This window comes from Mucor mucedo (genome assembly GCF_025094135.1).
Source record: "Mucor mucedo strain NRRL 3635 chromosome Unknown EV154scaffold_227, whole genome shotgun sequence".
Taxonomy (NCBI): Eukaryota; Fungi; Mucoromycota; class Mucoromycetes; order Mucorales; family Mucoraceae; genus Mucor; species Mucor mucedo.
This window is the reverse complement of record NW_026252511.1, coordinates 30,052-55,085: the sequence shown is the minus strand read 5'-3', so window position 1 is coordinate 55,085 and position 25,034 is coordinate 30,052. Positions and strand designations below refer to the sequence as shown.

The window sequence follows — 25,034 nt, the reverse complement described above, 5'->3', positions numbered from 1 at the left end:
AGTCGGGACCAGGCCAGTTTCGGTTTGTGAGCATAGTGTACCAGACCTCGAGCCTGGAGGGCCGGTAATAGGGGGGGGGGGTTTGTGTGGGAGTGGCTATCCAGGCTTACATCTTGAATATGAATGAAAAAACTCTTGATTATACCTAATTATACCTAATAAAAATGAGAAATCATGCCAAAATTAATCTTGGCTTTCTATTAGCTTATATTTTAATCGATTTTTCTATTGACACTCCTCAGTGTTTCGTGTTTTGTTTGCTGGCTTGCTGAAAAAGATCTTAGAGCATCCTCAGCAGTAGCGCTTAGCTTAAAGTGCTGTTACATAAGAGTTTTTAATCGACCCCAGCGGTCGGCCAAAAAAAAAATTAAGTGTGCCTGAAAAAAAAAACGAAATATTATAATTTTTTCTACTCAATCTGGTTTCGTCTTCTTTGTTATAATTGTTAATATTGATTATTTTCTTGAAGAGGAAAAGGACTCAATTTTTTTTTTTTTTTTTTGTCAAAGATCTACTTTGTTTTTTTTAACTTTACTCTAGTGAAATCTTTAAATCTCATTTTTTTCTTTAGTCAACAGTTTGTGACGTTTAAATTTTCCTTTTTTTAAAAAGGACATTGTAGAAAAGAGTACTTCTTCGCTTATTCATAATGCGATTCAAATTAAATGACAAGACCGGAGACTGTTGAGGATATCATAGATATAATAATAAAGTTAATTGTCAAATCACCTTAAGGATGGATAATAAATATAAAAGTTAATCATGAATCACACATTACCCCGCTTGTTCTCATCTTACCGTTGGAGTCTGTACACAGGGCACATCCCTGTGGCGAGTAAATATTTATTCTGCAAAAGCAATACAATCGAATGGGTCTGGACTATGGAATATTAATAGATCCTGAGCACAAATATTACTCTTGTCATTTGATGATTATAACTGTTGATCCCTCTTACTAATATTTATTTATTCAGTATGGAAGGGCTAAATTTAAAGACATGTTGATTATTTACTATCACCAGATTATTACATCATGATCCAATAAGGCGCTTACTATTCTCCTTAGAACTATCCCAGTTCTTTATATAAATATCCATAGTTTTTTCTCATAGACCATCAAGACATTTTTGGAATACATTTTTAATACGTTTTTAATTATATTTTTTCGTCCATAATAAAGTGGTATCCAAGTTCTAACAGTATCACTTTTGGTTTATATTTTATTTTGTTCTCCATGCAAAACAGAGACCACCCGAAAAAAAAAGGGGGGGATTCTAGGCGCACCGAAAATGAATATATCACATAAGAAATGTATTTTGAAGCCCGATTTCGGTGCGTCTAGAACTGCCCATGATTAGATAAACAATCAAATCATCCTGACATAAGCCTGCTCTTGTTTATTAGCTTATAAATGAAACACGTTCACATGATCTTCTGATTAAATAATTAAATCATCCTGACATAAACTAGTTCTTGTTTATCAGTCTATAAATATAACCCTTTTCTTATTTTCATTCCCTCCTTCTCTTCACCTTTTTTTTTTCTTTTTTATTCATATTCTGTAAAACACCCGTCTTTTTAAAAAGAAGTAATAAAATTGGGAAAAGGTTAGTTAATAACAATTGTTGTTTTTTTATAAATACGCTAAAATATTACCTTTTTTTTTAAAAAAAAAAAAAAAAAAAGATATACTCTCATTTTTTGTTATCACAGCTAGTTATAACTAGTCTTTTCAATATAACTAATACTTCCTCATTACCAGTTGTAAACATTGGGGAATAAAATTTAGTGGATCGTCGTTCGTACAAGGCTAAAGATCAAGAGTATGTAAGAAAAAGAATGGATAACGTGACCTAAAAAAAATACGAAGAAAAACTTACAAATATACGTAGGTGTAGACATTCTCCAAACTTGGCGCTACTGCTTTCTCTTTGATTTAATTTTAATGTTCTGTCACACTAGAAATGTACGTGACAGCATGCTGAATTCAATCGTACATAAACGCTTTGAGACAAGGGAAGAACTGAAGAATGCGATCAGTACTTTTGGAAAAAAATACAAGGCAATCTTTTCCATGAAAGACTCTCATCCTGGTAAAGGTCAATATGCTTATACCTGAAGGCATGGTAGCTTTAAGCAAGATCTTGAAAAGAAAGTTACGACTGTTATTGACCTTTCAGAAAACGTTTTTTCCGTACCTGAAGCAAGAACAATTTATCGAAAAAGTACTCAAAAGTTTCTTTGCCCTTCCTCCATTACTTTGTTTGGATTAACTGTCAGCAAGAACAATATGATCCACAATCATCCAATTTTGCAGGATGTTGCAACTTATGCCATTCATCGTAAGCAAAACCCGAAATTATGGCCATAATCTATTCTCTTTTGTCCGGTGGACCTAAAGACCCTGTCACCAGTGTTATGGATGTAACTATTTTTTTGAATAACACAAAATATCTCATGTACTCATTACATATACGTTATTAGACCTTGAAAAAATTGAATGTTAAAAAAAAACATCATCAAAAAAGATATCCAGAACACCCAATCTTTGTATTTAAACGACAATGGAGGAAAAGAGATGTATTCGCTTATTACCGATCTGTAAAAGTTTGGGGACGTTATTCGTAACCAGGTTAACGAAAACCAAGAAGTAAAGGGGATGTTTTCATTCGCGAGAAAACAATTTCTAAAGCTAGACGCTATCCCGAAGTTATAACAATTGACGCCACCTACAAGACAAATGCCTACAAAATGTCACTCGTCAACATTGTTGGAACCAGCAACGCCTCCTCAGTCAAAGGAGGAAACTTGAAACTAGGTTCAGTCAGCCAAGCAACTTCACTTTATTCCTCCAAAATTCATTGGTAGTTATCTTCAGTTTCGCTGTTCACAAAGGCAGCTGCAACGGCAAAGGTCTTTAAACGGTTTCCTCCTTCCGGATGCTCGAAATCTGCTTTCACGATACGCAAATTGTATTATGCGGAAGCAATTTTGCTTTGTTGACATCGGATTTCAAAGATGTCATGAACAAAGCAGATGCTGGCTTTCTGGGAATACGGTTTCAATATTAACGAAGACCTCGGCTACGCCAACATATGTGGAACCCTCGGCTACGACAACATATGTGGAACCCTCGGCTACGCCAACATATGTGGAGACTTCGGCAACGCCAACATATGTGGAAACCTCGGCGGCGCCAACATATGTGGAAACCTCGGCGGCGCCAACATATGTGGAAATCTCGGCTACGCCTACATATGTGGAGACTTCGGCTACGACAGCATATGTGGAAACCTCGGCGGCGCCAACATATGTGGAAATCTCGGCTACGCCAACATATGTGGAAACCTCGGCTAGGCCTACATATGTAGAAGAACTGTAATTATATACATCTTCATATTATTAAAACAAAACTAATCTCGTAACACTGTTACCTAAAGGGCGCTAAATGGCATAATGTGGCTAGATGATAGATATAGACGAGCTTACCTATGCAAGGAGGACACATGGAAACTAGCAATGGAGGAAGTATGCAGTGCATATAAAGAAGGTGAAACCTATGATAATTACAAAGATATTGACGATATCTCGGAGGTAAATTTCACACATTCTTTACTTTATTTGTCTTGCTAACAAAGCTCAATAATCAGCTGATGAGAAGGAGCCTATCAAAGACAGAAGATGAGATATTTAGATGAATCACGAATTGCAATGATGATTTGAAGTTACGAGAAAGATTTACTCTATTTTATAACATGTAAGTTCTTTTTTGCACTCAAAAAATACCTTCTCTAACAGAAAACCGCGCTCTTTAGCATGCAAACGTTAAACAACAGTGACGTTGCCAAGCTGAAGGAACCACTGTTTATCAGTCAAGTTGTTGAAAAGATTTTATGCCCATTTTTGAATACTGATGACTCCAATATTTTCCTTCAAGGGTACGTAGAATTCGAGCTCTGAACAAAGTAATATTATGTTGACATTTGACATTAATTTATAGAAGTAGCGATGAGTCAATCGGTTCTGAGACTCCGGCTGCAATTTCATAGGCTGTCTCTAAGCAACTTAAGAAGGAAGAGGCAAAGTTGGACGCATACCTGATCTGTTTGAAGGGTACAAATGATTGTCAGGAAAAACGGTCCACCGCAAGATCTTTAGGGATATCAATTGTGCTCTTTCCAATTGCAAGTCCATAATGGCCCTGTATTATTATTTATTGTCATTACCTCCCCGTATCGGGATTGGGTAATTTGCGCGCCTGCTGCCTTCCTTGGATGTGGTAGCTGTTTCTCAGGCTCCCTCTCCGGAATTGAACCCTAATTCCCCGTTACCCGTTCCAGTGGAATTCAAAAAATAATGAATCTCAATGGTATGTCACTCTTGGTCAAATCAGACGATAATGCAAGAGGAAGAAAATACAATGGTTCATTTAAGCAGCTATACCTTTTGTCTGTGAAGTCAAAACATCAAGCCATATGAAGAATCTACAGACAAACGGCTGTCAAAATCCCGATTTTATTAAGCTTTGTAACATGTTGAAGGACGAACTTGATCATATGGGTAATATCGAGGAAAAAGTTGCGTTTGGGTTGTTGGTTGAAGGTAATGAGTACTTTTGTGAAACGTATTACATATTTTTATCTAAAATTAATTTCATAGGCTGCAGTGCGGAATTGTATTGCATGGATTTACGCTATTAGGCCTTCTCACCGAGACCGTCTGGACGATTTTGATTTTCTATTATAATCGTTCGACAAAAATGTGCAGGACCGACTCTCATCCATGTCCTGCACTTCGACTCGCTTCTCTATGGGGAATCTTAATTCACGAAGCAGTAAAAAGCAGATAGCTTAGCGTGTTGGCGTCTTCTTATTTGTTTGGAACAAAAACCGTCTGGGGGAATAAAACCCGTCTGGACGGTCTTGGTGTGAAGGCCTATTATAAATCCTACCGACTTGTAATGATAAGTCGATTCTGTTTTCCGACAAGCGTACATGGTATCGACATCCTGATCGCCGCCTGGATCATTTCCAGGTTTGTAAATCGGTTTATCCTTTTAAAAATCATATCATTTAACTTTTTCTTTCTTTAGAGTTCGATTAGAACTGTCGCTGACAAGATTTTAGATGAATTCTACAACCAGTCCGATGATTACAGTACTACTCCGATAAGAACGTCAGATAACACTCTGATCAGTTTCACTTCGCCCAAAAGATAATTTTTTTTTTTACATAAACATAATTAACCAGTCAACAATACATTACTTTGTGACCAGAGTTCGTCTTTGTCCGGATTTCTGGATGCCCCCCCCCCTCTAATATTCCTCTTTTAAAAACCATTAACAAATTCGATTTATTTCCTACATCAAATACATTGAATAGACCTGAAGACTCTCTCGGGCCTACCTCATCTTTATTTATTGCCTTACAAGGATACTTCTTTTCTTTTCTTTTTTTTTCACCAAGGTCAAATTCTTGAATTCAGGGGATGTACCATTGAAGATTTCAAACACGTATTCTCAATATGCTACATCAAGCCCAGGAACAACAAATTTCGTTTTACGTACACATTTCTTATAATTCGTTACTGGCTTTAACATTGACACAGCCCCTTAAAAAAAGGGAGCTTTCTTCATTTTCGCGCCTACTTTTATAAATCCTTAAAAAGTACTTGGTTTCCAAAAGGTCAATTAAATAAAAGCGTAAAGCTTATGCAGCTTCATTTATTCATAGGAGTGTCAACAACAATTAAAAACTTATAATCAGCGTCCATTGTCAAATTAAACATTACTTACAATAACGAATATAAATACAATTCGATGGTTGTTGAAGCCATATTATATTATGCACCTTCATCACTTAAATTGTAACAAATTTGAAACAGAAATGATTATCGTTCATTGCAAACTTACACATCAGGCTTCTTGAACGCTGGTTATTACACTAAAGAGTTCTTCAATGACAGGTTATTCCTTAACAGTTCGTATATTGTTATATATGACTTTCGTTATATACAAGCGAGTGTCTAGGTTTATTATATAAAAGTCAAGGATGAATGTTATTGACATCTCATTATGGCCTCTCTATACGGGCCCGAATATTATGGTAATCGAAAAGTCACATAGAGCAGGACTTTCATCTCTGTGTCCCCAGCCTCAACCCTCAGAAACACCGATTTAATTCTTGCGTCCTTTTTTCTTTTTCTCTTACTTTTCATCTTTTTATTACAAAAAAATGGAAAAAAACACAGAAAAATATTACGACTTTTCACAACATAGCTACTGTATCACTTTTGGTAAGAGACTTTACTTATGAGCAAGTGTTGCCACTAACCCACCAGGAATAGGTTTCGACCAGGATCAAGTATATACAGACTGTTTTTTTAATGGATACAAAGAGGAGTCTAGTTCATATTGCAAGCAGTAAGCTGTAACACTTGTTTTTATGTAAAAAAAAAAGAAGAATCCTTTTAACCCATAATCAAACAATTTAGGAAAAGAAGAGCATCTTTATTATACTGTCCCTCGACTGGGCAAATTTTAGACTGGGGAGACAAAGCTGATAAAAGAAACCAATCTGACGAAAACGATCCTGACACTGTTTACATCAATAATATTTTTACCGAGCTTATTGAAGTACACAGGAAAAAGAATTTTTTTTCGTGTAACGATTTTGATGTACATGATAATACAGTGATACATGCAGTGCAACTATTTTTATTAAAGGTGACAAACAAGTATCAATCGCAAATGGGTGGCATGAAGACATCAACGTCCCCGTCTCATTTTGCTTTTTTCCTTCCCACAAATTGTGATGATCGAATACGAGAAGATCTTCTTCGCCCGCTTTTCATTCAAGCTGGACTGATTAAAGAAACTGATCACCACAGTCGTTTGCTATTTTTTACACAGATCGAAACATCTTTTGGATACATACAATCTCTTATCAGTGATGAGGAGCGATTATTAAATACAAGAATAGAAAATGGCAAACAGTATGTTATGTGCGGATTAAAGTTTACAGGGAAAAAGGTTACTGTCAATATCGATTTATTTACAGCTCATTATCCTCCTGCGACGGCGATCAAAGAGTATTTTGTCACTGAATTTTTAAAGTCTATATGCTTCAGCACTTTAATTGACCCCCGGATAGAAATTGACATAGAAAGCTGTCTAAAGTTAAAAGGATTCGATACATCAGCAGTAGGAACAAGAGAGATCTTGGATACATTGATACATGAGTATAAACTTCAAGAGGTTATAATTACTTATCACAAAATCCTATATTTCTGATATTGATTTTTTTTTTAAAAAAATTCATTTTAGTTTGTTTGTTCAAAAGATGAAAAAAAGCATGCACACATTCATGAGCATATTCATTTATATCAACCCTTCCAAAAAATATCTTTTATAGGTGATTTAAAGCTGACTGAAGACAAGATAAACATCATACGATCAATCACCATGGAAGAAATTCATGTCAGTACATTTGACATAATCAAAACATTGTTTATAAACAATCTGAGCACTCTGTTGTATTATTATGGCGATAAACTACGCACATTGATTCTTATGCTACATGAAATACAACCCCCTTCTACCCTCCATTATGATTATACCTTTGACGGTTTTATCTCGTGGATGATTTTCAATTGGTTAAGAGGATTCTTGAAAGAATATGGCGTGACGCAGCTTAACTATAACATGATGACGTTTGGACACAATCAACATCTTAGTTTGATGTTTCCTTGGAGTGATATGCTGGAAGGGAACAACTTATTGATAAAAGACCAGATTCAACTATCAAACACACGTAGACCTCCGTCAATTATACCAAGCCTCAAAGTGGTATCCTCTCCCTCGCCTTCCATAACGCCATCGGCAAACCCCGACATAGACAAAATTGTTTATATTTGTAAGAATTAAAATGCCATCACAGAGTCACTATTAGCTATGTAAGCTCACCGTTTTTTTTCTCTGCATATTACCCAAGGTAGATATCTCCTCCCAGAAAGTCAAGTTGTCTTGCGCATTACTTGGTTTAGATAACTGCGTTACAAGCGCTTCTGAATATAGCTACTGGTAAGCAATCCGATGGCATATCTGTATTATTAAGAAATTTACCATTTATGCGCAATAGCAATATACCACCACTGGATAATTTTTTCGTTCGATTGGCCTTGCACCAGCGCCCAATACTCCGTATCACTAACAACATGAAGTCATATATCGATAAAGCCTTTGCCGACATTTTAAATGCAAAGATGAACTCCGATGGACAATTAACCGAGGATATCTTGCTCAAAATTCGGACGAGAATCAGCATATGTCTTGACAAGGATGAATTACGTGATTTTTTTGTTGGATCAGGTACGCATTCACCCAGATCAAATACTCAGAATCCAATAGTCTTTGTAACCCTGGGTCAACCATACTACAGTCACCTGTTTTTGATGATGTATCTTGCTCAACTTTTCCAATTTACAACAAGTCTATCATGTAAAGCCAATGAATGTGACGGAAAAAATGCTGGTTATGTCATGTCTGTAGAAAAAAATCTTCTGGATGATATATTCGGCTCCAAAATGCAGCTACGAAAGATGTTATTTGGGAGCAGCATCGTGCAAGAAGAAGATGATCATACCAAAGTACGAGTTGTAGTCTTGGGAGAAGGGATTTTACAAGCAATTCAGTGTAAGCTGAACATAGACCTGGCACTAAAATCATATTTCGTGGTAGCCCAATTGCAACCAACGAACGTATACGTATCTTTAAATCAAGTGGTTAAAATAGCATCATCTGAAGAAGATGTATCTGCTATTATAGTGAAGGATAAATTAGTTCCATTTGAAAATGTTATTCATACGCTGTGTAAAACAATCTGGAATCATTTTTTGTCAACCGGTACAATCGACTATTGTCCGTTACACAAAAATGAGTATAGTATAGATTGTAACTTGTTTCAATCAAAAAATTATCATCATGCTTTAGAAAAACTGAACCACCACCTTGTTACAATTGTAAGTATACCTGAGTTACAGCTTTAAAAAAGATCCTTAAGTTCATCATATTTATTTTATTAAATGTAGTTTTTATCACCCAAAATAGATTTGGCAATGGATGGCAAAACCAAGATAAATATTAGTAATGTTTGCCACTGCAGCATACATCTATCTCTTCGTAATCTTATTGAGATTGGACTGAAGCCATTAATACAAACTATTGCAACATCAATAACAGCATTTATGGAAAACACAACATTATTTAAAAACTATGCCGTGGATTATAACTTCGTTTTGGGAAATTTATTCAATATTGCACCAGATTCGCAACTCTATACGGCTTATGTAAATCTGCTTCAGGAGGCTCTCGATTCAAGTATCGAGTTTACAGAAACAGATTCCCAGGGTTTTGTTCTGTCAGAATCAATTTACCAGTTATTACAACCCACCGCGCATAGAAAACCTTACATGTACGACAGTTTCAAATTCGGAATGCTACAACAGGTATCAAAAGAAACTTATGGGATCTATTTGAATGAATTTTATGAAAATGGTAGGAGGTATGGTAGCAATCAAACCAAGCTTTATCCAGCCTGTGATGACAACACCATTGTCGGTGGTAAAGATTCGGCTTTGGTTGTACTTCGCAGGGGACAGTCAGTTGAAGACCCAGTTCACACAATAAAACTGGATCTCAAAAAACGCGAGGAAGAGAGCGAAGATGCACTTGAGTATTCTTTGGATCTTGGTAACGACTATACTAGTTTTTGTTTAGAATCAAGTTAATTTTTTGTTTGTCTGTTTATTTTAGCCCTGGTCAAGCTCAAACCGCAAGACCATAACAACTCGAAAGACATTGTCTCTTTGGTTGAACAGCCTTACGACCGAATATTTTTTTTCTTACTTGAGACTGACAAAAGAGTATTTCATACTCAAATTATATTAGAAATGAAACATCTAAATGATACCTCTTCTGTCCAATTTTCGTTAAGAATGACAGGAGATGGTGACATTTCTGAAGACATAAAAAAGTGTGTAGTTATTGGTGAACAATTGACTATCGCTTATTTTTAAATCAATATAGTTATTTGGTTCAAAACAAACGCATAATTTTTATTTACATTATATTTATACAATTTCATGATAAAATGATTTAATTTACTAAGACGTATCTGAATCTGGGCTTTCCAGCTCTAAAATCCTTTATGGCTTGATTCACATCATCCATTTTGTATTTTTGAATCCATGGCTTAATATTCTTATCGGCTGCAAATTGAAGCATCTTTTCCATTTCTTTGGGGGATCCGATACCAGAGCCTGAAATATGAATTTGCTTTAAAAGTAAATCAAAGGCATTCATGCCTGGGAAATCCCAATCGGGAGCACTGACGTTGATGAAATGACCATTTGGCTTCATGAGAGCAAAATAGGTTCTCCCTATATATACACGTGATTGTTAGATATACGATCAGATAAGACTTCCCAAGGAATTTAAAGACTTACATTGGAAATCGGGACCATTACCAGTACAGAGGATGTGTGTTAATGTACTATCATGCTTCTCCATATCCTCTTTATTTTGTGCATTGATGTAATCATCGCAGCCAAGCTCTTTAGCTACATCACGCTTGCGCTCACTCTGAGATATAGCAACAACTTTAGCACCCATACCCTTGGCAAACTGAACACCAAAATGACCCAGACCACCAATACCCATGATACCCACGACGGACTTGCCTGGGATGATGTTGGCACGACTTAGCGGGGCAAATGTAGTGATACCAGCGCAGAAGAAAGTAGCAGCAGTTTCATTTGTTAAGTTGTCAGGAATCTTGAATACGAAACGGTAATCACCTCTCCATTTATCAGCATAGCCACCAAGAGATTTGTCACCAGAAGGCCATTTAGAGCTGTAGGTATAAACGATACCTCCTTGACACACGTTTTCTTGGCCGTCTAAACACATTTCACATTTGTGGCAGGCTCCAGATTGTGCACCAACACCAGCACGGTCTCCCACCTTGACATTTGTGACATTCTTGCCTACTTTGGTGACAACACCTGCAATCTCATGACCGACCACACAAGGGAAGTCTGTAGGTCCCCATCCTTCGTCTAAAGTGTGAACATCAGAGCCACAAATACCACAATGAGTGACATCCAAGTTGACGGAATCATCATCCCATTGCTTCAGTGTCAATTCCATCTTTGTAAGGGGCTTGCCGTTAGCAACACCGGCCCAGGCAGTAGTAGTATTTTCAGCTGACATTTTCTAATAATAACTTCTTTATAGGAAAATAGAAGTTAATTGATCAAGCTAGAAAAGAATGAATAGTTGCTACTTTTATAATAAGTTGGTGAGCAATGATTCAGAATACCTGAAACTATGCCCCTTCTATTAAAGCTTATCAACGACACCCAGGTAAAAGCGAGTTTACAAGCGAAACTTATCGATTTCAACCGATTTACTACTCTGACAAAGTTTTCTTAAATTTTATTCTTATTTTCTTCTCAAATGTTAATCATTATTTGCTCACTATACGTGAACTTAATTTTTTTTTTTAAATTTATCTAGACAGCTTGGTTTAGAAGCAATAATAATCGACGTATATAAACCTTAACGGATGAAACAGATATCAGGCGGGATTTAGAAATTATGCGCATGATAAGAAGACATGGTATCAGAGCCGTACATTCTTGAAGGAATGATAGTATCATGACAAATGCGGATCAAGTTTAAGCAAAAACTAATATTTATGTTTGAATCCACTGCACTTTTTTTTTCAAGGGGCTAATCGATCACCCACGCTTATGTAACTAACATTTTGTTTAATTCAAACGCTACAGTTTACAATACCCTTGTTAACTTTGTCAGTACTACAACACCATTGCATTATCCTCGTAGATATAACTTAGATCAGAACGATTTAAGGTTTTATTACAAATTATTTTGTCCTTTAAATGAATCCCAAGCTTCGTTCAGAACTGCAAATATGCCACTAGCCAACATCTTTTGCTCCACTGTGACATTTGATGGAAGCTATTTAAGTAAAGAAAAAAAAACGGAGAAAGGTATCAGTTATCCAACCAGAAAAAAATTCATAAAACGATGGTATAAATTCCTTACCTTATCAGGATGGACTTTCCCGATAGCTCTCATATAAATCATTTTACACTTTTTAGGATTAATAAGTTCACTCATTTGAGCACCTTTCCATTGAGCACCAGGCCAAAGTAAAGTATCCAAAGTAGCTAATAGAGCACGAAGGTTTTGCTCTTTACCAGCCTTCCAAGCAAGTAATCGAGCATTTACATCATCGGTTCTTTCTAATTTTTCAGCATCCTGCGCTTCTTGTTCAGCAGCCTTGGCTCGCATCGCTGTTACTGCTTTACTTTTGTTTAATTCTTCTGCGGATGCTGCAGAAACAGCTGGTGGTGATGAGGTAGATGAAGGATCAAACATGGTCATAAAATCTTCTTTTGGTTTTTGAGTAGGGGATGTTGTCTTTCGAGGTTGGGGTGTTGCTTTTCTAGGATTTAAGGCCTGTCTACACCTTGACATTCCCTGGTTTACTTTAGGGTTACCTGTGCCTTCCAACTTGACCAAATCATCATAAGTAGCTAAAGCGTCCTTGTATTTTTCGATGTTTTCTAATGCTTCAGCCTTTCGGTAGAGCGACTTTATCATTTGATCACGCCATTGAATTGTTACACCTTCCGATATACTGCTACCGTCTCCGCTTTGTTTCGATAAAGCAATAGCAGCATCACAATCTTCAACACACTGTTTATAATGACCTGTTTTAAGTCGAGCCATAGCACGATTATTGAATAGTAAAACTTGATGATCGTGACCGGCGGGTAAAATTTCAATGGCACGGGTGTAAGCTTCTTCAGCATCGCCAAATTGGCCCAACTTAAACTTTTCGTTGCCTTGATTTCTAGCTTCGTTGACCTTGGTCATGGTATCAGAGGATGCATTTACGACAGGTCTTGTTCGTTTATTTTTTTCTGGTGTAGCAACAACTGGAGGTTTCTGTGATGAAGCAGGTTGTTGCTGTTGTTGTTGTTGTTGTTGCTGAGATGCAACAGAACGAGGTGTGGATCTCCCACTACTGGATGGTGTATTTCCTCTACGTCTTGATGGAGACACATAAACCTCTTCCTCTTTAATCAAGGTTTCTTTCCGCAGGTTTTGTTGTTGACGTGCTTTATGTGCAGCAGCAGCCTTTTCACGTTGTTTCAATTCCTGTTGTCTTCTCAATTCTTGAAGTTTTCGTCTTTCAGCCTCCAAATCCTCCTCCTCCACCTCACGATCACTATCATCATCGTCTGCGAATTTTTCAACTTGACTTGTAGGAATTTCCACTCCTTCCCCTTCTGTCATCCATTTAGGTCGAATAGGACCACCCTGTTCCTCTTGCATTTGTTGAAGACGTTGAGCACGTTGTTGTTCCTGCCAATCCCCTACTGCTTTCGTCACCTTTTGTCGACCTGTTTTTAAAAACGACGAGGCATTTTTATATAGGAAACCACCAAACTCTTGCGCTTGCATCACAATTTTCTCGGTCTGGAACTGAGCTTCTCCTTCCCCCGTCTCTCCTTCCACAGCTCTTGAAACTTTTCGTTCCTTTTGCTGACGCGGTGTTTCTATTATTTCTTGACCAAATAAATTCATGCGTGCACGTTCTGTTTCGGTCAATTTTTCTTGTGATGTGGGTGGAGCGCGTGTGGGCTGTTGTCTTTGGACAGCTTCTGAATTCTGAATAAGAAGATCCACTGCGGATTGAAGGTTGCTTCTTCCGGTTGCTTCAATGGCAAATTTGGATTCCTGTAAACTGAAACCCATATCAATCAATTGAATAATCATCCTATCTTCTTCGTCATCATCCAGTATCGAGGCATCAGTGTATCTGACTGGTGAAGCAGGTAAAGCTGGAACGGGTAAAAGCTCAGGGGAGAGTTCGACACGGGTGGGTTGAGCTGGCTGGGCTAAAATACCGAGCGGATTATCGTCCTCTTCATACAATGACGATGGTTGAGGTGAGTTTGAAAACTGTTTAGCTTCCTGAACTAGTGAATCCATATCAAACGGGTCAAGTGTCTGTGCTGTGGTGGTTGACGTATTGAATTTTGAATCGAGCAAATCTAAATCCCATTGACTTGAGTTTCCAGAAGTAGACGCTGAATTGGTTTGGTTCCGTCTGAAACAAGAAGAGAAGAGGGGTTAGGCCTTTTTTTTTTTTTTTACTTGCGACACTACTATAAGAGAAAGAAAACTCCAAGACTTACAATTGGTTTAATGGCGTATTTCTATCACTTTGTGTCTTTGTGCTGTTACCACTAAAGGGACTTAGCAGGTTTTCAAACGATGCTTTATTCGAGGATTGGGTCAAGTCTGAGTTTGAGTAAACAGCGGTTGCTGGTGGTGGTGTTGTAGAGTAACCAGGTGTAGATGATCTAGATGCCGAAGCAAGAGTAGCTGGTGCTTGAGTAGGTGTTAGCCACGGAGAATGGGTGCCATTGCTTTGTTGCATACGTTGTTGTTCAGCAAGCGAAAGCTTTGAAGTGTCAACTGGTTTAGGTGTGGTGTTTAAAAGATCAGCAAAAGCATCTCTGGGTTTTTGAGGCTTGGGTGCAGATGGTCTTACTGACGAAGATGTGGGTGAAGACCAATTAAGGTCTAACAAGTCATCCATTGTGTCCAACTAAAGTTCTTTGTTTTAGGCAGGAAAAAAAGATACACAAACACTTTTTTTATTGAAACATTCTTTGGTTTTGTCGAATGAAATATACTAGCCAATCAAATTGTATCAATCATGTATACGGGTTTTGCTTTAATTCAATTATTTTCAACCAGATGTTTCAATGGGTCCTTGATTAACACGGGCATTTTATACGAAGGCCGGGTCCACGCGAGAAGAGGGGATTTGCCTTTTTTCTTGTTCTGGATCCTTGTGACCAGTCGATCAAGCTCATTCTTCAAGGTGATAAAGCATGAAGTAACTCTTGGAACGATCATGATGTCATTGACATCTCTTGGCAAGTGAATAAAATGAACAACTGGAGTGAAATAAAATCCATCGCCATCAAGAGTCATTTTGGAGACTTGGCAATCAAACCCTAATAGCTAATTTAGTCATCGATTTTTCATTACATACATATGCATTACATACCTTGCACTAATACTCCGTAAACAACAGGGTCATGGACATTCATTTGTATAAGTTTTGTGATCATTAGTTTCATCTCGAGATGAATCTTCGTGAAATCGGATTTATTTGGAGTATTTGAAATCGACTTTTTCTTCACTTCAATCACACACAGATCCAACTCTTGATTTTTTTTATACTCGTATGACAGCTTGACATCTGGTATGTAGGATGATTCGACCGATAGACGCTTCATAGTTTTATTTACATTTAGATATGGGCTCCTGGTGACCGAAAATATTTCATCAATAAAAAATATAAATACGCCATGAAATCATCCTCGGTGTTGTGGGAATTCCAGCTTCGAATTTCTTTTACAATTCTTTGGATAATTGAAAAGTGGATGTCCTCTGCTTCTGATATTTTTGTTGCAAATTTTTCCTTCATTTCTTTTGTGGCTTGATTCAGTTGGCTGTCATCATTTAGGTCAAAGGAATTATCCAAACGATTACACCATAGTATTATAGTATCTGGAACAGGCTGTAAGATCAAGGGTTTTATATAGTCCTTTATAATATGATGATGCTGTTTAAAACTTTGAGTAAATGATTTCTGCATATTCTGGTTTGAAAAAGGAAAGATAAATGAAAGTGACAAAATTCTGCAGTCGGATATGTTGATTAAATGTTTAGCAGCAACCACGGAGGCTTCTCTATATTCCTGTAAGAGTTTTGTGATGTTTAGACCTTGGTGTATTAAAGTAGCGGCCGCTTTAGTTGAAAAGCTCCACTGTTCCTGACCGTCCCCAACGAGATAGTCATAATAATTGACTGCATTCGGGTGGTGATCGACGCTGTCGAAAGAATCATCTTGATCAGTTTTTTCGGAAGAGCTTACGTTTTGGTCTTCATCATTTCCATCGGGTATCAAGCTATTACTATCATCATTTCCTTCGGGCAACAAGTTATTACTATCATCATCAATATCATCATCATCATTTGAAACCAAGCTTTTGTCACCATGAACTTCTTTAGATGTGTTTTTGCTAGGGCGGAGCTTCCTTCTCTTCCTTATATGGATGTTGTTGATCTGCTCTTGGCCACTATTTATGTTATTGAAAATAGTAGTACCACTGGAGACTACCGACAAAGTTGCATCCTCTTTGTTCAGATTTTGATTGTCTTTTACACAACTCGTATTCTAAAGAAAATAATTAGACAACTTTTGTTTATGTCAAACTTGATCTCAATAATTAAACCTGTACCTTTAGTTCTTTTACGTAATCAAGAAGTGTGCTTGGAACCAAGTTTTTTTGAATTATACGCTGCAGACAATTTTTGTACTCATGGATTAACGTGTTAAAGTTTTTTTGGGTTTTAGAGACGATGTTTTGGTGAGCTTTGTAAGACTCGAAATCCCACTGTTTGGCGTTTACTTTTTGAAAGAAATCCCAGCTTAAATCCTTAGTCTTAATGGAAGAGGGCAATAGCTTGTAATGAGCGTATTCTTTTGGACAAACAACATTATCAGACATAGTTTTGATTTTAAAAGAAAAGCGAAAAAAAAAAAAAAAGAAAAAAAAAAAACTTTTTTTTTTTTGTAAATACATTTTTATTAAATCACACATCGCGGAGTAGTCGGATAAAACGGATGTTTGTGGATTATGTAACATAAACAAGATAATTGATCTAGGTTTGGGAAAGGGTGAATAATCTTATTGATTTGTTGTATAATTTTGGACGCAAATTTGGGTAGATTGGCGACAGGATAAGGCCGTGGATTATCTGTGTCATGAAGCCAGTACAGGCTCCATATTTGCCAAAGAGTAGAAGAGACTATAGCGAGACACCACTCATTGTTTGCATAAACAACGGATGTTTTAGGGAGCAATTTGACTCATACAACATTGTTGGCGTAAAGTCAAGATACGGAAAATAGTGTGACAGTACTCTGTGCCAAATCTGTCGCTTGATTAGACACTCCACCAAGAAATGAATGGTTGATTCCTCAGCTGTACCACAGAGAGAGCATTATGGAGGGGAAACGTTACCAAAAGGTTAAAACATCAATTATTTTGTGGTAGTACGCTTAGAAAAAACTCGTCAGTAAACAGTGCGCTCCTGTGGGAACATACGGCATCACCAGAACTGTTTGATATTCCGGATTGGGAAGTTGTGAGTTGTTGAGCATTGCTGCTGATAGTACCTTCAGAAAGAGTTAGGCTGAAATTGGTTCCATAGCTGTTGAAGTCGCATCTGGGACACCAGGTCGTGAGAAGACCAACTTTCGGGTGGTAGCGAAGGGGTAGGCGCGGTAAGAATTTGTGGCCATACAAACGCTTCAAGTTTACTAGTGCGATTACTTAAAATATCATTGGCCAGAGTTTGACACAGCCGTAGAAATCGAGAGAATTCATGCGAGACCCGTATGCACAGTCGTTGTTGTTGTTCATCAAATATCAAAAACAGTCCAGCAGCAAAGTTTCAATGTCTAAGTGACCAATGAGAACTATCTTGAACTTGAATGACCTTGCGGAGTGGTAAAGCCAGAATAGTAGAAACAGGCACATTTATCATTTGAATCCTTGTTGATTGAAAAGAGTCAAACGTTTCAAAGATGACATGCAATATGGAGAGCTTATTAGGGACAGGGCTTTTGCGGAATTCCGGATCATATAGTGGGGGTAACGGATACAACGATGAATTCTGAAAGTGACTTAGATTATCAAGCATGATCGGAAACACAAATGATGGGTACCCGGTGGGTGTTAGCAGATAGTTCAGCCATCACTTTTGAAGGATCTTATGTTGGATTACCGGGTCTAATACATTGAGACCACCAAGCTCATGAGGTAAAAAGATCAGTTCCAGACGTAGACTTGGTTTCTTCTTTTGCCATACAAATTGGTAGACTGTAGATCGAATGGTTTTGAAGAACTGTTTAGTCGGGTTGAAAAGGCGTAAACAATACCATAGTTTAGACAGCAATAAAATATTGCCGATAGTAACTTGGCCTTGGATAGACAGCTGTCGTTGAGAGAAAACGTGGCTTTGATTTCGAATACTAGTTACTAATTTACTCTCCAGCGATTGTCGTTGTAGGGCAGAGTATGGTAAGTAGAGAACAAGATATCTCAGTATTGAAAGTGAAGATTAGTGATAGTAGGTCGAAATACTTCTAGATTTTAGAATTGTTTCCCAATCCCGATCATATTTACCATTGAGTGAAAAGGCTTCGGATTTGTCTTCGTTGATTTTTGCATTAGACACCCTAGCGTACTTATCCATTTGATATTTGAGACCGTCCATTTCCAGAGCGTCTAGTATTATCACACAAACATCATCTGCATATGCTAGACATTTGATAAGAATACTGGCAATATTAATATTTGAAGGTAGTTGAAACCCTGTAATGATATCATCCTGCGCACTATGATCCAAGGTATGGCAGTTATTACCTAAATCTGCATAAATTCACCAATTTTTTTTTGCGAACCAATGATATCTCGTATCAGATCTCTATTCACTTTTTTATTTTGGGTGCGAAAAAAAAAAGTGGCAAAAAAGACTTAGTTTAATTTATAAACTATTACGGAATAGTTTCCTCAATGCACACGAACTTTTAAAACGAAAGTTTTTTGAATTTTGGAAGAGTTACAGCCGTTTGAATTTTTTTGTTTTTTTTTCAGCTTCAGGAATTGGTGATTGATATGCATACCAGCGTTTTTCCACCAATTTTTAGGTAAGGGGTATATATAACCCGACCGATTTTAGGGAGGTAGTACTGAAGTTCTTTTTTTTTCTTTTTTCTTTTTTTTTTTTTTTTTTTTTTTTTTTTGACCCTCTTCATCAATGTAATGTTGTTGACATCTGAACAATCATTGTGTGATCCCAAACTAGGTTTCAATTTGAAAGTTAAAGATTTATTTTAAAAATATGTGGATATGGATAAGAATATATGTAAAAAAAAAAAGTTTGTGTGGATAAGAGATAAAAAAAAGCATGGGTTGGTGTTGAAGAATAATTAAATGTGCTTTAGTTGTCCAGCATTTTGTTTTACGTTTTCGTTGAAGATCTTGTATGGTGCAACAACTTTATATTCAAGTGAATTGGGTGATGACTGGACCAAACCTACTTGATGTTGGACGTCGTTGAGGCTGATCACAGCATGTCTTGTTGTTGCACTATCGCTGTTCATTTTTATCATCGGTATAGTATTGTCATAGTCGGCAGCGTAATGTTCTTTCATTACTTCAACAAAAACCAAGAATTGTGCATTTTGAGGATCGGAGGTGTTGTTGTGATCGAAGTAAAAAAGCACCGCCCCAATGTACCAACAAGTTTTGCTACATATAATTGGTAAGTAACCTACACATATTTAAGAAATAACAGATGCTTACGATTTATAGCTTGCATTGAATAGTACAAAGTGATTTCCACGGCGATGTTCCGATCGGATTCTACGGTACATTTTCGAAGATATTACATGGCTGTACAAAAGTGCGCGAGCAGCAATTTTAAAGTTCATGTTATTGATGGTGATATACGACAAAGGCGATGTTGTTGAACGGCTATAGTATATTTTGAGCTCTCGAAGAAACGTATCAATGGGGACTGATTCGACCATGTCTTGAGTAAATAAGGTGAATGGGCTCCATAGCTGATGATTAAGGTTATGGATTGCTGTAAGCGGCAGCTCTATGAAATCATCCAACGATGTTTTTGTTGCTGTGATTGTATCCAACAAACTGACTGTGTCTAAAGCCAAATTGATATATCCACGAATCGAGAGTCTTTCCACCATATTCCCAGCGTGTACTTTGCTTTTGATTAATTTGGAATATTTGCCAATTGTTCTTTCCATAGATCTTGCACTATAAGATCTCATGCATCCCGCTTTCTTCACAATGTAGCCAATATGAGATAGATAGTGATTGTTCGGTTTGAAAATGCTGTTGGATATATTCTTTTTGGTAATTTCCTGATCTAAAAATACATGCCAACTCTCGAAACAACTAGGGAAAGCGTTAATTTAATAGGTTCATGAATATATCTAATAAATGTAATTCTACCTTTCCATCTCCTGGATCAAAGGACCCGTAAGCTCCCACTGTAGTGCAATTGCACAACCTCTAGAAAGCATAATTAGTGCTTTTCTTACGGCAGTTCTGGGAAACAAAGGTACCAACAGAGTTGGAACCACGTACAACAAAAAATCCAAAAAGTCGATTGCCCGGGCTCCGTCAGTTTTCTCAATCAAGTTGTCCCAACTTCCCTGAAAAGACACAGGAATACTTGCCCTGGAACTGGTAATACAAGCTCCAACCAGATCAAGTTGTGCTTTTGGAACCTTAAAAGTGTAGCCATCCTTGTTAAAAATATTTTGTTTCTTGGCGTAATAACTTGTGTCATTTGTTTTGTTGGCCTTGACAATAATGTCATAAATAAATCGTCCAATGCCTTGCCCAAGCAAGTGCATTTCATCCAAGCCATAGAATGAGGAGCCAGAGAAGGAAGGTAACACGGAGAAAAGGTTGGCCTTTTTTAATTGGTGTGCCTATTACATGATTTTTAAATTATAGGCTCATTATCATAGATTGAATAACTTACTTGATCTCCGTGCACAAACTGGGAAATTGTTCTTAACGACGCAGTTCTGTCTTGAAAGTACATGCCAAAACCGGTGCATTCGCGTTTTTCGCCTTTCGACAGGCAAATTCTGCAGCCGAAGGTAGCCATATGCCCGGCATGGTGCATGTATTTTGTGACCTGCAGAGATAGCTGAGTATGATTATGACTTTTTTTTTTCTTTTTTTTTTTTTTCTTACCTGAGGGATGTCCCCGGTGGCCATGACCAAATGCACTTTAGCTTTTACTCTCTCACCATTCCATCTTTCGACAATCAACCCATGTTCACCCAGGCTTTTTATCTCATCAACAATCGGTAAGAGGAAGGAATCTAAGTCCTTAGGCTTACCAGGAATAATGGCAAGTTGAAACATGTACTGATCTGTATATCTAATATTTATGTCAATAATAGCTTCTGAAAACGTAGAGCTAACCTTACCTTATAGATGGGTCAAAATTAAGTACCAGTACATGTACAATTGTCATTTCTTGCTTTGATTTTTTCTGATTGACAAATCCATCGACAAAGAGTACCAGAGCAATATCTTCGGGAGACTGAAAAAAGTTGGCAGCCTTTAAAGCCTTGTAGTCCTCGCCATCAAAGTAATCAGAAATGATTCCTGGATTTTCCTTGCGATCATGACGGTAGCGTAACTTTTGTCGTGTTTCCTCATGGCTTAAAAGTTTAGAAAGCTGATCACCAACGGACATTATCTTCATTGTTTAGACTGGAATTAAGGCGGAACCAGGAACCTCGCTTTTGTATCTATTTTCTTGACATACAGAGCAAACTTCTTCATCTTTGGTAATATCATAGAGCTGACAGACATTTTGCGAATATCATACTCATGAGCTTTGATTGTTGTTTTTTCCTTAAGAAGAGTAGACACAGGACCGGCATGAAGAATATGGGGGTTATATTCTGTGATTAATAGAATATTCAGTACTGTTTGTATGTATGTATATGGATGTATAAGAAACACTGTACCTTCGGCTAATTTTTCATGATCTCTGATAACAGTATTCATAAGGCGCACAATCTGACGATGGCATTCAGAAGAGACTTGGAAGGATGTGACGATATCATACAACTCGATACTCATTAGCTGTGATGTAGTAAACGCGTGCTCTTGGATAGAAGCTTCATCATAAACGTGTCCTTCATCACCAGGGCTAAAATTGCAAGAGGCTTTGAATGTTCTCTGCTCGTTAGGATCAAAAAAATCTGGAAATAAAGTTTAAAATTAGTATTTTGATTTTGTGTATGCCCATTATATCACAACTGTCATACTAGATTGGGAGGTATTGGCCGAGGGTGACACTCTGGCTGTTTCCACATTATCGACCATAATGATTTCTTCATTTTGAACAGCAACACTGGGTTCGATATGAACAGCATGAATACGCTTGTGGTTACGAAGATTAACACGGGTGTCGAAATTTCGATTGCATTGGTCGCACGTGATAGGAACGGAAAGCTTCATACGTTTGAATTGGTTTTGCATGGTAGAACAGAAATGTAATATTGGTTGTTATTTAAGAGTTAAAAGTTAGCAGTGTGGAAATGGGTAAAGATTTATAAATAAAAACAAGAAAATTATCCAACTTGCAAAAATTAACTCAGGCTTTGTTAAATAAATAAAAGGGGGCCTTTATATACACATTATTTCAGACATTAATAACAGGTGGGCTGATGACGATCGTGGGTAGATTTATCCAGATAATACGCGGATGTAATAATCCTGTAAAAAAAAGACCATAATTCGATGTCAACGACAATAACAATAACAATCATCCTTAAACTGTGTATGTCTGTGTAAGAGTGTGTAACTCTAAGATATCATATATACATATGGATAACCTAATAAATGAAACTCAGTCTATATTTACATCTCTTTCTGTTACTCTTACAGTCTGGTAGCACAATATCCAGGGGAAATTGTAGATCTTGATATAGAGTCATATATTAAGGGTATAGCCTCAATCACGACAAGCAGTTTTCTATTAATTATTTATATACAAAATTTCTCGCTTGTGCTCGACAATTTATGAAATTAATATATTAAAGAATGTGCATAAATTTATATGGCCAATTGTTTTTTTTTTTTTTTTTTTTTTTTTTTTGCTGATTTATCCTTAATTTATCATTGTATTCTGTTCGTCCCTTTAATTTGAACGTTAAACTTATTAAGATGAATAATAATTCTAGCAGAAGCATCATGTCAACATCCACAAGCGATGATATGGTTAGGGCTGTCTTTAATGAGGTAATTGAACTCAAATCATCGGTTTTGAGATTGGATGAACGGTTTGCTATTCAGTTTTCACCTGCACCAAATAACGAAAATGTAACCAATTTTCGCGCTTTCGCAACTGCAGGTACTATATTTTTTTTTAAATTAAGTGATAATTATGTGTAACAAGTTGTCTCTCAAGGTATTGATTTGGTAGCCAAGGAAAGAGAGATGGCCAGAGTTAATGCCCATCCGGATTGTCTTGGTGCCCGAAGTAGCGTAGCTACCTTGCCAGGGGCAAGGATAGGGTTCCAGCCAACGCGCACCAACAAAACACCTTGCGCTAACGCACGTATTGATGCATTGATTGTCTATCTGTGGAAAAAAAATCACAGTAACTCTTCCGCAGAGATTGGCCATGCAAAATGTAAGGAAATCAGACTGCAGTTTCGGAGCATCACTCGCCGCTTACGATATGCAATGATTCAGGAGGGTACAGTTGCCACCAGTTAGGGAAGTCTCTCACCTCAAGAGAGAACATACTATGCCTTGAGACTTGAAAGCGATATCTTCGATTACGGTTATCAGATCTACAAGTGTAACAAGAAATGGGCAGCTAATCTACTCATTCAAGACACAATGAAGGGGCAACGTCAAAGTGAAAGACGAAGGGTAAGGTTACTTTCAATAGTTAAGTGAAACCTTATAAATCTCACAAATTGACATAAAATTAGGTTGGGGTTTCCCCCGTCGTAGAGGCTCCAGTAGAAGAACTTGAAGCACCAACTGAAGTTAGAAGTACCAGACGTAGATAACATTCCTCTAATTTTTTATACAATATAAATTTAAAAACTTTTTAGCTTTGAATTCTCTTTTCTTTTCTTCCTATTTTATTTTATTTTGTCTTTTATAGGTATGCAATGCTATTGATCTATGGCATGTTCTGCTAAATGGTAAGAAATTTTATTTTACATTTCCCAAACTAATAAAAATTGTTTGTACAGTTACACCAGCATCACAAGCAGACTGAGGCACAATTGCGTAACACTTGCTATAACTGAGTCTGCAGACTAGACTTTTGTCAGAATAGATGTGATTATGAGTACTGTTGATTTTTTTTTTCATTTTTTTTTTTTTTTTTTTTTTTTTTTTGGGATATTAATGTTATTATGTGTTTTAGACCTTACCCCAAGTATTGGCATTACGCTTTGACTATTGAATCTGCAGGATCTCATTTTCTGTTTAAATATTTTCAGGGGTGCATATTTAATTTTGCACATTTCCTAAATTCCATTCCAGGTTGATAATTATAGAAATGCATTCCAATTCCCAATTTCCGAGGGGCCTTATATTATGGACGAGCATTCCAATCAATACATTCTTTCATTTTCAAATTTTAATTAAATAAAATACGTTGCAGACCTATAATGTGCATCTGATATAATAATTTTTAAAAAAAAAATTGGTAGTTTTATCCACCAATTTCTTTAAAATTAGTAGTTTTTTTCACCAATTTTAAGCATCTATGCATCTAGACACCCCTATTTTGTTTTTTTTCAAATAAAGAATGTCCAATCGTTGGTCCTCTATTCCTGTTATGTTTGCGCACGTCATATATTATATCCAATTGGGACATGGGAATATCAGTTTTTATTAGCGGAAAATTTACCCTGAGGATAAATAGTGCCAATTATATTAGTATGTATTTGACAAATAATTTGAAATAAACACCAACAAAATTGGGGGGAATTTGCTCAAAAGGAAGAAAAACTACCAACAATAATAGTGTATTTTTTACTGGTATGATGGAAAAAATTACCAAAAAAATTGGTATCAAAACCCCCATTTGGTAGTTTCACAAGCTCACATCCACCAATATATTTGGTTATGCGTAGGGTGGAAAAAGCAACAATAAACAGTAAATTGGTGATAAAACTACTATGCTTCCAATTATAGTGAGGAGAAAAGGATACAATACCACAGTGGTAGGTCCAAAATGTTTGTTGGGCTTAGAACTGGAT

The 25,034-nt window shown here is 36.9% G+C and overlaps 8 protein-coding genes across 8 annotated transcripts; 3 read left to right on the top strand and 5 right to left on the bottom strand.

The window, feature by feature from the left end:
- The first annotated feature begins 2,803 nt into the window (after positions 1-2,803).
- On the top strand, positions 2,804-3,907 carry EV154DRAFT_136470 (uncharacterized protein). The gene is made up of 4 exons (XM_051594048.1): positions 2,804-3,378; positions 3,441-3,594; positions 3,651-3,757; positions 3,816-3,907. Exons 1-3 carry the CDS (start codon positions 2,978-2,980, stop codon positions 3,696-3,698), a joined length of 603 nt encoding a protein of 200 aa, XP_051450760.1. The 5' UTR covers positions 2,804-2,977; the 3' UTR covers positions 3,699-3,757; positions 3,816-3,907.
- Positions 3,908-6,203: 2,296 nt separating this feature from the next.
- EV154DRAFT_531438 (uncharacterized protein) lies at positions 6,204-10,171 on the top strand. Its single transcript, XM_051603823.1, has 8 exons — positions 6,204-6,294; positions 6,346-6,421; positions 6,493-7,255; positions 7,325-7,913; positions 7,996-8,080; positions 8,139-9,018; positions 9,088-9,748; positions 9,812-10,171. Exons 1-8 carry the CDS (start codon positions 6,234-6,236, stop codon positions 10,072-10,074), a joined length of 3,378 nt encoding a protein of 1,125 aa, XP_051450759.1. The 5' UTR covers positions 6,204-6,233; the 3' UTR covers positions 10,075-10,171.
- EV154DRAFT_432184 (chaperonin 10-like protein) lies at positions 10,154-11,269 on the bottom strand (the record flags this gene model as incomplete). Its single annotated transcript, XM_051596656.1, has 2 exons — positions 10,154-10,437; positions 10,504-11,269. 2 exons carry the CDS (start codon positions 11,267-11,269, stop codon positions 10,154-10,156), a joined length of 1,050 nt encoding a protein of 349 aa, XP_051450758.1.
- A 559-nt stretch (positions 11,270-11,828) lies between these two features.
- Positions 11,829-15,034, bottom strand: EV154DRAFT_136345 (uncharacterized protein). Its single transcript, XM_051594047.1, has 3 exons — positions 14,293-15,034; positions 12,128-14,204; positions 11,829-12,040 (listed from the first exon to the last, which is right to left on the bottom strand). Exons 1-3 carry the CDS (start codon positions 14,697-14,699, stop codon positions 11,939-11,941), a joined length of 2,586 nt encoding a protein of 861 aa, XP_051450757.1. The 5' UTR covers positions 14,700-15,034; the 3' UTR covers positions 11,829-11,938.
- EV154DRAFT_582219 (uncharacterized protein) lies at positions 14,480-15,417 on the bottom strand. The gene is made up of 2 exons (XM_051606668.1): positions 15,177-15,417; positions 14,480-15,123 (listed from the first exon to the last, which is right to left on the bottom strand). The coding sequence occupies exons 1-2, from the start codon at positions 15,406-15,408 to the stop codon at positions 14,843-14,845; spliced, it is 513 nt and encodes a 170-aa protein (XP_051450756.1). The 5' UTR covers positions 15,409-15,417; the 3' UTR covers positions 14,480-14,842.
- EV154DRAFT_136337 (uncharacterized protein) lies at positions 15,035-16,738 on the bottom strand. The gene is made up of 3 exons (XM_051594046.1): positions 16,417-16,738; positions 15,177-16,352; positions 15,035-15,123 (listed from the first exon to the last, which is right to left on the bottom strand). Exons 1-2 carry the CDS (start codon positions 16,684-16,686, stop codon positions 15,423-15,425), a joined length of 1,200 nt encoding a protein of 399 aa, XP_051450755.1. The 5' UTR covers positions 16,687-16,738; the 3' UTR covers positions 15,035-15,123; positions 15,177-15,422.
- Positions 16,739-18,949: 2,211 nt separating this feature from the next.
- Positions 18,950-20,737, bottom strand: EV154DRAFT_136312 (uncharacterized protein). Its single transcript, XM_051594045.1, has 3 exons — positions 20,224-20,737; positions 19,552-20,166; positions 18,950-19,497 (listed from the first exon to the last, which is right to left on the bottom strand). Exons 1-3 carry the CDS (start codon positions 20,628-20,630, stop codon positions 19,176-19,178), a joined length of 1,344 nt encoding a protein of 447 aa, XP_051450754.1. The 5' UTR covers positions 20,631-20,737; the 3' UTR covers positions 18,950-19,175.
- A 2,261-nt stretch (positions 20,738-22,998) lies between these two features.
- Positions 22,999-24,225, top strand: EV154DRAFT_488165 (uncharacterized protein; the record flags this gene model as incomplete). Its single annotated transcript, XM_051599071.1, has 6 exons — positions 22,999-23,158; positions 23,204-23,506; positions 23,546-23,685; positions 23,748-23,804; positions 23,927-23,966; positions 24,194-24,225. 6 exons carry the CDS (start codon positions 22,999-23,001, stop codon positions 24,223-24,225), a joined length of 732 nt encoding a protein of 243 aa, XP_051450753.1.
- Positions 24,226-25,034: the final 809 nt, after the last annotated feature.